Source organism: Takifugu flavidus, chromosome 12, assembly GCF_003711565.1.
Source record: "Takifugu flavidus isolate HTHZ2018 chromosome 12, ASM371156v2, whole genome shotgun sequence".
Taxonomy (NCBI): Eukaryota; Metazoa; Chordata; class Actinopteri; order Tetraodontiformes; family Tetraodontidae; genus Takifugu; species Takifugu flavidus.
The window spans coordinates 4011316-4027433 of record NC_079531.1 but is presented as its reverse complement, the minus strand read 5'-3'; the positions used below and the strand labels follow the sequence as shown (position 1 = coordinate 4027433).

The 16118-nt window shown below is 44.3% G+C and overlaps 1 protein-coding gene across 3 annotated transcripts in view; it reads left to right on the top strand.

Moving 5' to 3' along the window:
- stard13b (StAR-related lipid transfer (START) domain containing 13b) overlaps nt 1–16118 on the top strand; it is a 41961-nt gene that overhangs the window by 5251 nt on the left and 20592 nt on the right. For 2 of the 3 annotated variants that reach the window (XR_008952973.1, XM_057049384.1), the window contains exons 3-5: nt 342–473; nt 1449–1595; nt 4735–4768. Coding sequence is in view for 2 of the 3 variants with exons in the window: in XM_057049384.1 (XP_056905364.1) it covers nt 342–473; nt 1449–1595; nt 4735–4768 (313 nt within the window). In the remaining variant the exon portion in view is untranslated. Of the gene's footprint in view, nt 1–341; nt 474–1448; nt 1596–4734; nt 4769–13857; nt 14016–16118 lie in introns of those variants that run through there. The other variant, XM_057049385.1, reaches the window with a different exon arrangement.

Below are 16118 nucleotides of genomic sequence, written 5' to 3'. Positions count from 1 at the left end.
TTTCTGTCTGGGACGTGAGAACGTGGTCTATTTATAAACACGGCGTGTGCTTGGGGTAGTGAAAGCTAACACAGGGAATTCCATCGTGCTCTGTATGGCACGCATGTCTGGAGCCCTGCTCCTTTACCCTTTGACCCTGAAACAGGGCCAAGGAGATCACATTTCCATGTGTGGCTGCATTGTCGTCCACTGAAGCAGCCTGCACAGGTTACAAGATACCTCTTTTTTCATGTCCTTACCCAGTACTTCACATATATTTAATGTCATGTGTAAAATAAACTATCTAAATATCAGACCTGCATGATTCAGTAATTCTCTCATGCCTCTCCGGACTTCCGCAGGTCAGCTCTCCGTGGTCAGAATCAATGAGCCGGCTGATGATGAAACTAGACCAGCTGAATCTCGACATCGAGGAGGCTCTGAGTGAAAACTCCTCCCCATGCGGCACACCTGGCACCGTGCGCAAGAAGCAGGTGAGTGCACTGACAGGTTCTGTCACACATGGTTATCCTCTATATGCTGTATATACCATAAGGCAGCGTGCAGATCGGCGGCCACGGTCTATACTGTACACATTCCTGTCAAGCATGTGCTGCATACTTGGTCATGCTTGGAGATTTCCTGAAATCAATTTACTTTGCTCTGGGGATCGAGAGACCCAGTGGGTCCAGTATTTGAACAGATGCTCTCGATTCCAACGAGCTCTGGTCCCCTGCGAGCCATAACTCAATGACTGGTCCCTACAACCTGCCTCTGAGGCTATATAGGCCTCGTCCAGGCTAGCATCACGCCAATATGAGTCTGTTTTATGGTGGATGTCTGATATTTTTGATATCACACTGCTGTGCGCAGGGCGTCTGCTGGGTCAGGATGGCGTGGCAGGAACAGGCTGCTATTGTGCTTATGGGGTTGTGACGAGGATCGTGCATCCCCGTTCCTGAAAAGGGCTCCTCTCATGGTTGCATGTTTCGTGAAATATCCCACAAGAGTTAGCACTAAGGAACAAAAGTGCTCTTTCGGGTTCCGTATGTATGTACGGCACAGAGAGGCTATTGTATGGACGGCAGTTTGTATGATTTGGTCCATTAGGAATGGTGCAAAGAGGCTCCCATGCCTCCCAGGCATCTGCATAACCATCTCAGGCATCCAGTGTTACTTGCTTTAACTAATGACAGGCGAGTGGGCAAGACAAGACATCTTTACTGGGATATCTGACAAGGTCATAATCTCTCTCCTCTCCAAAGACGAGCCGTGCATACAGGCTGCTTTGTGTACCACTGTCAAGCTGCATTTAGAGTGGGGATTTCACTTTCCCAGCAGTTGACCTCAGCCTCTTGTTTTCTTTCTCCCCCGGCCACCGCTGAGCCCGTCCCGTCCGAGCCCGTTCGGCCACACACGCACACACATACGGGTCCACAAGCTTGACCGCCTCTGTGATGTTTTTGCAGTCTGATGCTGTTTCAAAGTCCACATCAGACCAAAGCCCGCAGGACCACCGCCGTCCAAGAGGGGACCGCGGGGAATGTCCGAGCCAGGAAGAGTCTTCTGCCCCTCTCAGGATGTCGGAGGGAACAAGCACAACGGTCAAGAGGACGGTAAGCTTCACTGAGGACCACAGCTTCCTGTAGTTTTAGCATGTAGCATAGGAATACAGAGATGTTTGCAGTGTTCAATGTCCAACTTTCACTGTGTGCAAATCCTTCTTATTTTGCATGCCAAAAAATATTAATCCAGGTGTTAGGGTCAATCAGTCAAGGCGAATCAGCGGAGCAGCATCTTTCTGGAATCGTTCTTTCTTTCTGGCGTCTTTGGCTTTTGTCTCCACGCCATTATTCACCAGCGATGCAGAGATCTGCATGACGTTTCACCGCCATGTCAGCTGCTACATTCGCAGAATAAACTGCTCAAATCAAGCAGTGACAGGGCACATCATGTCTCCTAAGACAAGATCCTGCAAAGATTAGTTACAAAATCAGTGTCGATGACTAAAGAGTTCAACAGTACTATTTCAATATTTTCTTCTTTTCTCTTCTCTTATTCATTCCTGTTTTAAATATTGAGTGGTTGCCACCTGCACATAAAAATATTTTTCCCAGGCATTCTTATCGGTTGTAAATACCGAGGTACTCTGCTAAACCCAAATTGCCCAATCACATAAATTACTCCATAATGATCTCTCTCTTTTGACACATTATGTTTTTCCAGATATGGAATTTTCTCTCTCAAATAAATCCATCATCAGTGGAGTGAAATTCTGACACTCCCTTCTGCGCTGCTGCTCTTTCCTCTACATCTGTAAATATTTGGGCTTTGTGTTGGGAATAAGGCCAGCGAGACGCTCTCAGACTCACTCCTGCTGGACAAAGTATATAAACCTCACCATTCAGCGACCCTAAAGGAAACAGACAAGTGAGAGATTTGCAGAATCAGGCAAAAGTTTCAATTCAAAGGCCTTCAGCTCGTGCTTTGTGCCTTTGTGCCGGCACTCCTGCAACACGATGACAAACAACCTTCTTAAATGAGCAAACTGTTGTTGCTGTGTGGTTTCTTTTACTGATGTCACATCTCATTTGGCAGCCGTTTTTATGTGATACTTTGGAGAGGAGTGGTGTGATAAACCGGAGACTCATCTAGGGTCAACCAGGGATGGAACGAAGGCCAAAAAAATATTATTTTGTCTGCAGACGGGGGTCTCCTCAGATGAAAATGATTTTAGCTCCCGCAGGTGCCACCTGTTGTTTTGGGGAACCAATAACTGCTCCTTGAATGTGACAGGATTGTGGGGTAAAACTTGGCTTCCCGACAGCTGGGAATGTTACTGTGGGTGTTATGTGATCTCATGTTGTTCAATGGCAACATTTCTCAAGGTGTTTGCTAAGTATATACAATTATCACAGTATTAAACTGCAGCTACAGTAAAGTATATTCAGGATCCTTAGGGATTTAGAGTCAACAAGACTAGTTTAGCATAAAGACCAGAAACACTAACTGCAATAAACAAGTGGCTTTTGTCATATTCCTGTTTGTCAGTCCACAACTATGACTGTGTAACGCTTACAAAAACAGCGAAATGTCATCTCCACCAGCGCTGCACTTGCATCTATGTCCCCTCTGTGTCTTACATAAGAGTTCTGGATCTCAGTTTGAACTGTGTGACTCCAGAGATCGAGAATGTGATTCAGATTGAGCCACGATCTGACTTAAAGAGACCCACCGCGTGAAGCACCGGAACAATGGGGCGATTATGATGTTGTTTACCAGCAGATGTTCTATGAAATTATCTCTAAAGTGTTTTTTGGCACCTACCTGGAAAACCTTGACTCCCCCTGCACTTGTTTTATGATCTTTAACATCTGGAATGCACCCCCGTATCTCCCTCAGTCTGCTGCGCATCATGCAGGTTGAGATAATCTCATCTGGAATGTGTTGATTTTGCCCTGCTGGAGGGATAGGTGTATATATTTTTAAATCCTTCTTATCATTGCTCACACAAAGAGTTTGAAAGGAGAGGTATGCCTCTTTTGTGAGAGCCATTGACCTCAAACACAACCCCCAGCTTGTCTTTACTTATATTATGGAAAGGAATACCCCCCCCCCCACCCCCCCATCTGCTTTTAGACACTAAAACATATTTGTACAAATAATGAAAATGTGACTGAATAAATTGATTTTCGCCGTCCAAAGCGTGTCAGCGTTCTTGATCCCGCCGTTTGCAGCCGGGGTCAGAGATGTATTTGGGTTGAAGATTCCTCCTTTTAATTGGTGTTGACAGAGACGGGCAGAACAGAGGGACCGGCCACTCCTGTGGCCATCCTGTTGACTCTCGGACAGGGTGTCATTTGTGCTCAGACAGCGGCCATCAATCACACAGACACAGCCCTGTCACTCCCCGTGAATGTCCGTGTTGATATAGGAAAAGGAAGATTCCCCTCGAACAAACAGACGCCGCTGCTTCTGTGTGACCTGCAACCTTCTACCTCGTGTTCGCCGTCCCTGAATGGACTGAACTGGGGCAGTGTGTGTTTAAAGTGGGTCAAAGCTCAGGATACACACAGATGAAATACTTTCTCCTGGCTGTCAGAAGAGGATGATGCATTTAGGGCTTTGAAGCCTTCAAAGTCAAAACTGGCACGTCTCTGCTGGAGCCCCTCTGGATTTGTGGAGGACTCATTTTCATGACTTTGTATCGGAAGCTGGGTATAAAATCGGTGCTCAGAGACCAATGTAAGTGATCTTTTTTAGCATTAACAGAAGGCCGCCTCATCTCCTCCTCTTCACAGACATGGTTTATCAGTTCAGAGGGCTGGGACTAATGCTCCGCTGTATTTTTTAAACATTAACCACAGCCTTTGAACCGCAATGTGTGATGGAATTCTGCCAGACTGTACCAAATCTCACAGTCAACAACGAGGGATACCGCAGTGGTCCCACCTAAGGACTTTTCAGAGGCCCGTTTGTGCGCTTCCTCGTGTAAACACAAGTTGAAATGCATACGTGTACGTGTCACTCACTGATCTGTTTACCTTTTTTTTTTCTTTTCTGTTGAGTCATCAGTAATTTTTTTTTTCCTCCCCTGCTGATTCCAGTCTGGTTGAGCTTTACACCCCTGGTGGTGTGTTGCAGGAACTACTTTTTTAAATTGCCTATAAAAAGATGTATTGATAGGTGTATTATCAAACTCAATGGTGAAGAATGTAGTTCAAATGGTGATTTTCATTTCTTTTTTAATCTTAGGCGGTGAATAAGATGACCAGTGCAGCCAGAGCAGGTAAGAAATTCTTTATATTTGTCATATCCTGATTGTCTGTGTTGTGCCTGCTCAGTGCATGCTGTTTCCTGATGTTGCACGGACGACCTGAACGCAGCGCACTTTAACCACATATTTATATTTTATTGAATTAAATGCAGAGATAATCACATTAACATTCCAGGAGTGTCCACTCAAGGACGTCCTTGTCTCGAAAAACGAGTTCCTTTTGCAGAAGGAAAATTAGATCTTCCTGTGAGTCACATGATTAGCAAAAATTAAAAACTTTATACTCACAGTAAAAACAAAGAAGGACAAACTTCTTTAAAGGCCTTTTTTGGAGTGTGGTCCCCCCAAGAGGTAAATTTAGAGTTCCCCACCATTGTGTTTTGCTGAGGAGGAACACTTAGCCCGGAATGATGTGGCCCTTTGGGGGGGCAGCTGCAGGATTTTAGTAGATGCCATTGCTCAGGCTCATGTTGCGCTCTCACATGACCTCCATTGTGGACAATGGTACCGCACAAGTGGACACGATGGCGTGGAAAAATTCCACGCCACTTCTTTGCAGTTAAGTAATGTGTGGTCTCCGAGAATGTCCCAACTATGCGCTGTGACCGATCACCTTTCATTCCTTGCTGGAGCCCTTGGAAACCTGAACGCCTCGCCCTCATGAATAATGTCAAGACGTTTGTCAACAAGGCCTTAAAGTTTTCTTCAGATACATTTATTATCCTGCGTGTTTTTCCACCACGTGACTTTCGTAGCAATTTGTAGATTCAGCTTTTTTCTATTTAACTACCTTGGCTTCAAGCAGCCATTCAGAAAAAAAAAATCTGTTGTTTGCATTAAAGGGGGAAAAAACTTGGCTGAGAGTCAGACACATGAGGTGTGATATTCCCTGTTTGTATTTTACAGCCGGGCTGAGGAGACCTCTGTGATGACACGGATACGAGGTGGCCAGATGGCTCCTCGTATCCACCATAACAACACTGTCCACCTCATTAAAATGACACTGTCCAGGACAGCAAAGCACATTCTTCGGGCCCCGGTCCAAAATAGCAAAGCAGCAGTGAGAACAGTTTTTTTTTTTTATTTTTTTTTACATTTTTTATTATTTTCTGTGGATGTGCAGTGACCTTTTATAGATCTCTCAAAGTGCTGAATTCTCTACAACCACTCTGGTTTTTGGACTTTATTTAGTCCTGTTGCCCTTTTCTTGAGTAATTTCCCCTTTTTGAAACAATGATTTCAGTTGTTTTGCTAACTTGGCCATTCAGATCACACAGTTGCAAACAGAAGCCCCCCCAAAAGCCCGAATGAGATAATGGAAAGAGGTTTAAAAAATAGCGTTGGAAATTGGAAATTTTCTACTTGTTTTTATTTATATGTGAACATAAGGGGATTTTCTTTTCCCCTCCTGGGGCTAAAAACAAAACCCAGAGCTCCGTCCTGGAACCGCAGATGGATGTGCTCAGAGAACCTTCGCTCCGTGGAGAGAAGGGGAAAAAACATGCTCACCGCCACTAATCCTCCCTCTCAAATGTTTATTTTTTAAGGCATCGTTCATTGATTTTTCAGAGCATTTATCAAATCCCGCGAAAGACGACGGGCCAAAAGTGACTTATCCCCTCTGACGCGACGTAAATTGGATTTTAAAATCTGCTCCCTGCAGCCTCTTTAATTGCAGTGTGGAAAACTAATGGTTTCCTTTGTGGAGAGGAGGGACCCCGCGTTCACGTCGTCCATCACGGGATTAATGAATCCGCAGCGAGGCCGACCTTTGTCAGAGATACAGTGTGGGTTTGGGGAGAGGCTGTCTGCTGTAAAACATGCAACCTTATAACTGCGGGCAGAGTTTAAGTCCCACACGGTTCAAACTTTGTAAAGAATTGTGTTCGTGTGCTTTTTGTTCTGTTCAATACAAATTTCGCTGGCCTTTATTTTATGCTGAAGGGGAAAAAAAGCATTAAACAGGCTCTATTTTTCTCATAACTGAGTCTAGACGACTGCTAATGTTTCTAATTGAATGAAAGTGAATCTGTGATACTGATCTATGGAATACATTTGTTTTGGATGTCGTCAGCGACGTGAGACGTGAGGCTTTTCCTGCAATTATCTCCTGATGAAGTTAAAGGTTCCGTCAGCGGTTGTTTTGCCAGGGGGTTTACGTGGCGTTTGTTTGCTCTTTCTGCTACTTCCAGTAACTTAAGCCTTAATTGGAGAATTTTCCCCTCTGATGTTTTGATGAGGATGCACAGTAAAACCTTTTATTGGTTGGTTCTGATTCTGGATATATTTTAATGACAGAAAGATGGAAAATAAGTATTAAAAAAAAGTAGGCATTGAATGTCAGTGAATGCACGTCAACATACGTGCAGGCAATTTCTGTAGTTCTACATTCACTGCTGCGCTTATACCAAACCGACTGAGACCCCACTGGGTCTTATATAATGTTAAAGGCTGCTCATGTTTTACTGTGCTGTATGTTTTTCTCCATGGATCTACTTCAGCTGTTGTTCAAATCCAGGCCTCCAGCCTAACCCGGGGTCACTGCCTGCCGGTGGAGGCGGACCGTCACCCCAGACAGCTGCAGTCCCTCCGCAGTGTCTCTTTGTCTCTCCGGAGGTCTGTTAGGGATCATAACATACACATCACAAGGGTTTATTCAAACAACGGGGACATATGAAACGCTCCGTCGCCGTCACGTTGCTGCAGTCAGAGCGTGTGTAAAAAGAGCTTTGGCAGGCGGGATATTGAAATCATGTGAAATGTTGTTTCCATTTGTAAGCAGGGTGATAGTTCTTGTTCACTGGACTCATGAGGGATTCTTACCTCACTTCTGTTTTTATTATGAAAATGTGTGTGTGTGTGTGTGTGTGTGTAGGGTTGTTTCTTCCTTTTTTAAAAGCGCGTCTCTGTTGTGTGCAGTAATGGTGGGAGTTTGACTGCTGATGAGAGTTCCCAAGCCCCACAAGTACCACAAGTATTCACAACATATGCCGAGAGTCCTTCATGTGGGGGGGCCGCAGACGTTTGCATTATGCATCAGAGTTGAGACGTGAGGGGATTATGATTCTATTTATCCTGACAGGAAAGTTTACATACAGTTCGCCGATGGATATCCTTCTTTTATTTTTTTCCAAAAAGATTTGTTTTACATGTGGCTCTACACCTGGTGAGCTATATGTCTACCTGTCCATTGCATCAGAAAATGTGTGAATGAACTGTGTACCTCTAAATGCAATGGTATGGGGGGAGCAAACTCTGTTGTGTTTCAAAATAGCCCAGTGTTTTCCTTTGCAACACAGACCAATGTGTAGAGCTTTAATTGCAAGCAAACACTGGCTTTAACGGCGGCGGGAAAATCCATTTTTTTGGGAGATTGCCCTTTGCTTTGCTCCCCATCGTCGTCGTCTAACAGGTGCCAGATCGGTGACATCATGCGCTAAATTTATAACTCATTCGTCATTCGTGGATCCAGCCCAGACTATAAAGGGTGCTGCTGGCATGACGAGCACATGAAAAATTCCACACATGGAAAGATGGAAAATGACTTGTGGTTTCCTGTGTGCAGAGGCCAACTCGGCTTTCTGACAGAGAACGGGGGGTGGGGGTGGGGGGGGGGGGGGGGGGGGAAGCACCAAAGTTGTATTTCGGGACTTCTTATTGTATATACAGTAATTTGTCAAACCTCTGAAAAGTTGCTCTGAAAGATTTGAAAGCTTGTGTTGCAGTTCTCAGTATTTCTGTTGCAATTATGGTTCCATATGCAAACCTGGGTTTAAAGAAACCTTCAAGGCTGTGTGTCTGTGTGTGTTCTTGACCTTGCTACATACTAAACTTCTGGGAAGTCCTCACAACTCAGAGGACTGGTTTAGGTTGGAAACTTGGTTTTAAGGTTGGCATTAGAATTGGGTTTGGGATTGGGTATGGTTTAGGGTTAGGGTTAGGAATTTAGCTGTGATTGTCAGAGTTAGTGTCAGGGGCTAAGGAAAGCATTATGAAAGTCCTCACAAAGATAGAAGTGCAAGAATGTGTGTAAGAGTCGAGTGTGTTGTGAATGTATAATTATCTCCTGCGAAGAAAAGCCCTGTAACAACAACAACAACAACAATATCCAAAAAGTTATTTCTGTTACGTACTCACACAATCACAGAATCACACACACACACACACACACAGTCCAGGGCAGGACTTTTCACAGGGTCAGCTTAGATAGTAACCACATTGTCAGTGTTTTCCCACATAAACCGCAGAGATTCCAGATGTTTTAGAGTCTGCGTGCATGTCGGACCTGCAGGCCTCTCCTCTCTTAGGTTAGCCCCACACGTGACTGGACTCACACCAAACACTTTGTCCTGCGGCACAGTAGCGAAGCTGTGGGTCACCAGGCGACAGCAGATTCACATGGCTGTGCCCTTCCACCTGTACCCAGACAACGAAACCTGCGGGCTGCCATCAAAAGCGGCTCTGTCCGGGGGCAGTGTAGCACTACGGCTTTCTTGTGGTTTCAGACCCGATTAAACAATTTGGCTGGGCAATCAAAGCACAACAGTGGGTAGAGGCAGGCCAGACTTCCTGCATCCTCCGGCCCATCAACTTTAAAAGCCAAAGGACTGGTTTGTGGTTCTGGTTTGGGGACAATGCAGCCACTGTATTAGCAGCTTATCGCACCTGATCAGTGGAGCCAACATTTCAAAAGCCCACACATGTATCAAAACAGTAAACCCGACTTCGGAAAGAGCACGTTTCAGGAATAAATCCGTTATTTTCCATTTAGTTAAAAGAAAAAAAACCTCTGTGTTGCTGAAGCAACTGTGGATGTTGATATAAACATCGTTTTCCTTCATGAATTTGTTCCGTGGGGGCTAAGATCGAGCTACAACCAAATTTTGAGGCGCAATTCCGACGGACCCAGCTGCATTTGACATTGAAGGAATGCCTCCACTAATGTCCGGTTCACACAATCAAGATGCTGGGAATTAAAAGGGCTTTCGGAGAAAATAAGAGACATAAAACACGTCGACGGCCTGTTGAAATGGCTCGCAATCGATAAAACATGAGCTTATATGACATCTGCTACCTCTGAGAGAGCGGGAGAAGGCGAAAGTGATTGAGTGAGAAATCTGCCCCCGTGATTAGATCCTGGTTGCTGTAATCGGGACCAGGTGCCGGACAGTGGTGCAAATGTTTTCCCATGCATTTTTTGAGGGCATTGGAGCCCCTGACCTGACAGCATTACATGCTTTGTCATTCAATGAAACAATAAGCATGAATGCTTGTCATGACAGCTTTACGTTCTCGGAGCCTTTTTATACAAACTCTGACCCCTGCGAGCTCTCACGTTTGCACAGGTGTCATGATAATTAAACATACTTCAGGGCTTCCTTCTATTTTTAGCCCTCCCTATGCGGTTTAATAGCCATTATGCAATAACCTGAAGATGTGGATAAACATGAGGGGTGAGTGATGTGGAAATGAGCACTTTAATGTTTCATAGCGTACTTGTGGAAACTGATGATCATTTTGATTCTGTAAAGAAAGAAGAAAAAAAGTAACCAGCCTTTTGGAAAGAAACTATGATGTTACAAAAGAAAATAGAATTAGTGGCCACTTTAATGGATTAGGACTGAAGCCGGTTCCTCCTTCCCCAGCTCATCATCTAAACCCAGATATACACCACATGTGTGGCTCTCTGGAAAAATGAACTCGGCTGGGGAATATATGGTCAGGAAATTTATAGCACATGCCTGGGACGAGCCCTCGGGGGCCTCGGTGGAAGTGGAGGTGGAGGGGCGATCTTCCCCCACTCCACAGGCCCTGTTTCCATTATACTGGGAAGAACAGTCTCCCAGAATATTCAAGTGGGCCTCCAGGCCTCCTCAGTGTCATCACATCTAGGATCCGTCCACCGCCATAGCAAAATTGTCCAAATCAGTCCACGGACATCAACACAACTTGAATGTAGACGACTTGTGTAGAAACGATGAGCAATTCCGATTGCTTATTTGTATAAAAAACTGGGGAGCTGGACAGTGAGTGGGGGCAGACATAAAGGAGACCCGACGGTGCGCCAGTTTTGTTCAGGAAAACGGGAAAGCAGCTGCTTTCTAAGAGCTGCCCGGCCAAAACAAACAAGAGGTTGAGTCAGTGAAGAGAAAACATTCTCAGGCTGAGTGATGTTTCCTCTCTTTGCATCTGCTATTACTTCCACTGCCAAGGACCACTCCAGCGGCGAAGTCTTCGTCCAGCCACAATAGTCCTCGCTGCGATAATGCACTCCTTTGTGGTGCTAATTTTATTTTTAGACTGGGAGCTTGATGTGTTCATGCCACCGGTGAGTGAGGGAACCTAAAACCTTCTTCCATCACTTCTTTTTTCCCTGTCAGGCGCTGACAGGGACGGTATTGTCGGTCAATCATCCTGGAGATTGATACCCTGCTTGCAGCTCTGACAGTGAGAGCGCTCATTCTTTATCCTGTTTTTAACCCACGTCAAAATGTATCAGTCAGCGGATTTGTGAGGTGACGGACAGAAAGGTCTATGCGATGTTTTTGAAGGGTCTCGTCGCGAAGAACTCCTTCGATTCCATCTTATCTCTTTGCTCAGCACTAACGGGCTGCAGAAATAACGAACTGCCAACGTCGTCCTGAATTCAGGAAGACTCTGTGGCCTCTTTTGTGTCCAGTTGACAGAACTGTTGCACATATTTGTCTCTATCAGTTCCTGCTTTGTAGGACCAGCTGGAAAATAAACTGCTCAGTTCGACCTAACAGAGACAGAGACAGAGACAGAGACAGAGACAGAGACAGAGACAGAGACAGAGACACAGACAGAGACACAGGCAGAGACAGAGACACAGAGACAGAGACACAGACAGAGACACAGACAGAGACAGAGGCAGAGGCAGAGGCAGAGACACAGGCAGAGACAGAGACACAGGCAGAGACACAGGCAGAGAGACAGAGACACAGGCAGAGACAGAGACACAGGCAGAGACACAGGCAGAGACAGAGACACAGGCAGAGACACAGGCAGAGAGACACAGGCAGAGACAGAGACAGAGACAGAAACAGAGACACAGACAGAGACACAGACACAGGCAGAGAGACACAGGCAGAGACAGAGACACAGGCAGAGACACAGGCAGAGACAGAGACACAGGCAGAGACACAGGCAGAGACACAGGCAGAGACACAGACAGAGACAGAGACACAGGCAGAGACACAGGCAGAGGACACAGGCAGAGACACAGACAGAGACAGAGACACAGGCAGAGACACAGGCAGAGACAGAGACAGAGACAGAGACACAGGCAGAGACACAGGCAGAGACAGAGACACAGGCAGAGACACAGGCAGAGAGACACAGGCAGAGACAGAGACACAGGCAGAGACAGAGACAGAGACACAGACAGAGACACAGGCAGAGACAGAGACAGAAACAGAGACACAGACAGAGACACAGGCAGAGACAGAGACAGAGACACAGGCAGAGACACAGGCAGAGACACAGGCAGACAGAGACACAGGCAGAGACACAGGCAGAGGCAGAGACACAGGCAGAGACAGAGACACAGGCAGAGACAGAGACAGAGACAGAGACAGAGAGAGTTATGCCCAACAAGTTTCTTTGCAGCCTGAGGTCTGACCGAGTGGGGATAAAATAGCCACTTGCTGATCCCTTTGACCTATGCTGAACCAAAAAAAGACTCCGTGCGCTCCTGCATATTTTTCATTCCTTTGACTTGTCAATAATGGTGATTGACTTGGTTCGACTCACACACGTTCAACAGACTAAATAAAAACAAGAAAGGTCTTACATAGCCAAATGTGCTAATTCCACTGTTTGCAATACTCTTCGACTTCAGTGAATTTGATTTCAGGTCAGCAGAACTCTGTTTGCTGCTCAGAGCTGAACTGAATCAGCCACAACAATATGTCCCCACCTGCAAAAACAGAAGAAATTCCTAAAATAATTAGGAAGAGATGACATCTAGCCAACCTGTTAATACTCTTATGTTTATTCTTTCTAGTATCTGTTGGGGAAGATTGTTTTAAATGAAAACAAAATCAAAGAGTTCTGACTGAGCTTTTTTTTAATTATACAACTGGAAAGAATTGGCTAAATCTGATCAGGTTTTTGAATTAAACAATTCAACCTGTTAAAATCCTGTCTTAAACTCATCAAGTGTTCACCGTATTGTAAGTCTAGGTTTTTCTTTAATTGTCTTAAATTGTTCCTTGTGATGCGATTTTTGAACACTTTTTCCTCCTTTGTTTTGGGGATTCCAACAGACTGACGGGAGAAAGTGATTGCTCAAGTCATTTGAGAACTGGTGTGCGTGTGTTTGTAGTGGTCGTGGTGGTGATGGTGGTGGGTTCAGGGGCTGCAGCTTGTGATGCCTTCAAGTGCTTTATGTAGAGTGCTCGATTTTCTGTTTAAAAATTATAATTGTAACTAAAGTAGGTGTAAACATTTTTTAAAAACTGGATAGAAAAACGATTTATGGTTAAAACGGGCATGGTTAAAACATGGAAACCAGACATTTGTGTGTCATTACAACAAAATTACAACCCATCTATAGGCAAAGTAAATTGTTGAAATAAAAAAACAAAAACAAAAAAACAATTGAAATCATTCACTTCAATTAATATTCCGAATCGTGCATTCCTTTCTTTATTCTTCTATTCGGGTTCACTCATCACTATCCCTGTGTTTATGTTTAAATTTAACTAGTCAGCATATACTGTTTCAGCTCTCCATGATCTTTGTTTTTCCTGCAGCACTTGAAGGTATCACATCCCTGCGCCCGTTGCGCCCGGGTCCCTTCACACACACACACGCAGACGTACGTACACACACATCTGCTGTGAGATGTGAAAGACAAGCTTGATTCTAACTGTTCTTACTTTTAACAGTGTCGTTATTTTCACTTTCCGGTGTGAATAATTTGATGCAAATTTCCCCCCAAAATGTTGACAAGCGCGTGTGTGAGCCGGGAGCCAAACTGATTTTTGCTGCTGTGATTATAAGGACAAGTCACACGCCGAGAAGAGTTGGCTTCATATCGGATAATCAATCCCAGCCTTGTTTTTTGGCACTAATAGGACGTCGTTATTATGAAAGAGTGGAGGATTTGCGATGTCATCTAGAAGAAACTCCGTGAGACTGAAGCTCCGGCGGTCCTTCAGCGAGCAGCTGCGGAGCTCCACATCCAAAGCTTGGGATTTACTCTGGAGGAATGTCAGGGAGCGGAGACTGGCAGGTCAGTGGTCCACTGAAGGGGCAACCGTTGCACTGAAAGTTGGGTCAGCTTCTATTCCTTCATGGCAATAATTGGAAAGATTCCATTGCCGGTGTTTGCACAGGAACAGGGAGTTTTCACCAATGATGATTAGTGAAGTCGATTAGCTTCTAACACTTATAACATTTTTTTTCTGTTCGGTTGATTAATTCAAAAGACTGAAAATATGACGTCTGTCATGTTTGTTTTGGATTTTGCAAGTGCTGAAATTCTCGGTCTTATTCAGCCCATTAAGTGATGAACTTTATTAATAATATTAGTCTCCACAAGGTGGTGCTAATGGGTAATATTCACGTTGTGGCTCTATCTATCTATCTATCTATCTATCTATCTATCTATCTATCTATCTATCTATCTATCTATCTATCTATCTATCTATCTATCTATCTATCTATCTATCTATCTATCTATCTATCTATTATAATAACAATAATAATAACAATAATAATAGCAATATTAATCCCACAAATGCTTCTCTTTTTTCTATTTTGCAGTTTTAAATATAATTTGATTATTGTAGAAGGATCAAACGTTTGTCTCTCACTCTTTGCTTATATGACCACCTAGCTCCAAATAACTGGGGTAATTCCATACAGCAACTATTAATATATTTGCTCTTAACTGTCTTTCGCGAGTCTCACTAGAAAAGTTTCACATCCCAGGCTAAATATATATTGTCGTTGTGCACACTGGCTCTTTAGTTATTCACCTGATAGTGGAGTTAGATTTTATCCTTCTGAACTGGAGCGCGCCGTTAGTGTGTAGTAACTCAGATCCACCACTAGGTGAGGTGAATTGACCGCTGCAGCTTCTCGTAATAAATCCACAGGGGGCACAGAACAGTTCTCTCAGAAGCCTGCCTTCTGGATGTCGTACAGTACACACAGCTTTGTTTAGTCGACCCAGATCTGATGTTTTCATGTTTTTACTCATGAACTTTGATACACATTGGTTTCAGCTGTGCTTCCTGCAGAGGCACGTTTCTGATGCAGCAGCTGATTGCTGCATCGCCTGGATACTTGACATCTTACATTCTTTTCCATGTGCTGCAAGTGTCTTAGAGATGTGTGCCACGCACAGGGAAGTGTTCTGTGTTCTTAAGCTGCTGATGAAGATTTGATTAGGACATAAACATACTGATTAGAGGATTAAAAGTAACTGTAATTAGTATTGTGCACTGAGGTTATTAGTTCTTGATATAGGTGTATTGCAGTATTTCTTGCATTTTTAAAGATTAGGCAAATTTAATCAGGCTGTTTCTGAATGTAGAAATCTACAGGGAAAAGGAGATCTTTTGTTTTCTTTGGTTGGAAACTATATCGATTTGTACCAAATCAGACTCTGAATCATTTGGTATGATTAATTGGGAATTTCTACTGTCAATGGTTTGTAAGATAATGAGATAAACATAATAGATAATAGATGGTTCTTCTGGCTTCTCCAGTGTGACCAGTTTGTGACAAAAAGCATCAAATGAACCACCAAATATTCCTAGAAACAAGCTGGGGGAGTACTTATGAGTGAACCTCCCTGTGTGGAGTCACAGGTTCTCCAGCATCAACCAACCACACCATTAAGTTATCAAATGCTTCAGGTTTGCTGCGGCACAATTGCTCTTACAGTATTAAGGTGTGATTTACTCCCAGACTTGGGCTTAAGATTCAGACATTTGGTGGCTGGCGAAGTGGAAACCTTCTGTCATACTGCTACTATTCTTAAGCCTCAACCACAGGAAATATGGCCACAGCAGAGTCAGAACTGGCCAGCACAGATTACATGTGACTCCCTCAGACTTAAACCACATTAAAGTTGCCTCGAAAAACCACCAAACTGCCTCCCTACTCATCATCAGGTTCAAGTCTAAATATAAGACTACAGTATATGTTATATATTGCACATGCTAGATTAAAATCCCACCTGTGCTACAGCAGAGGAGTAGCGAGTGTGTTGCGCTTGTCATGACACAATGACAAAAGCGTGTTTTGTAATGTGAGCGATGCAAAGCCTGGATTCCTGTTAGCGTCCTGTGTCGTGGCTGGGCTCCAAAAACCCAGACAGAAGCGT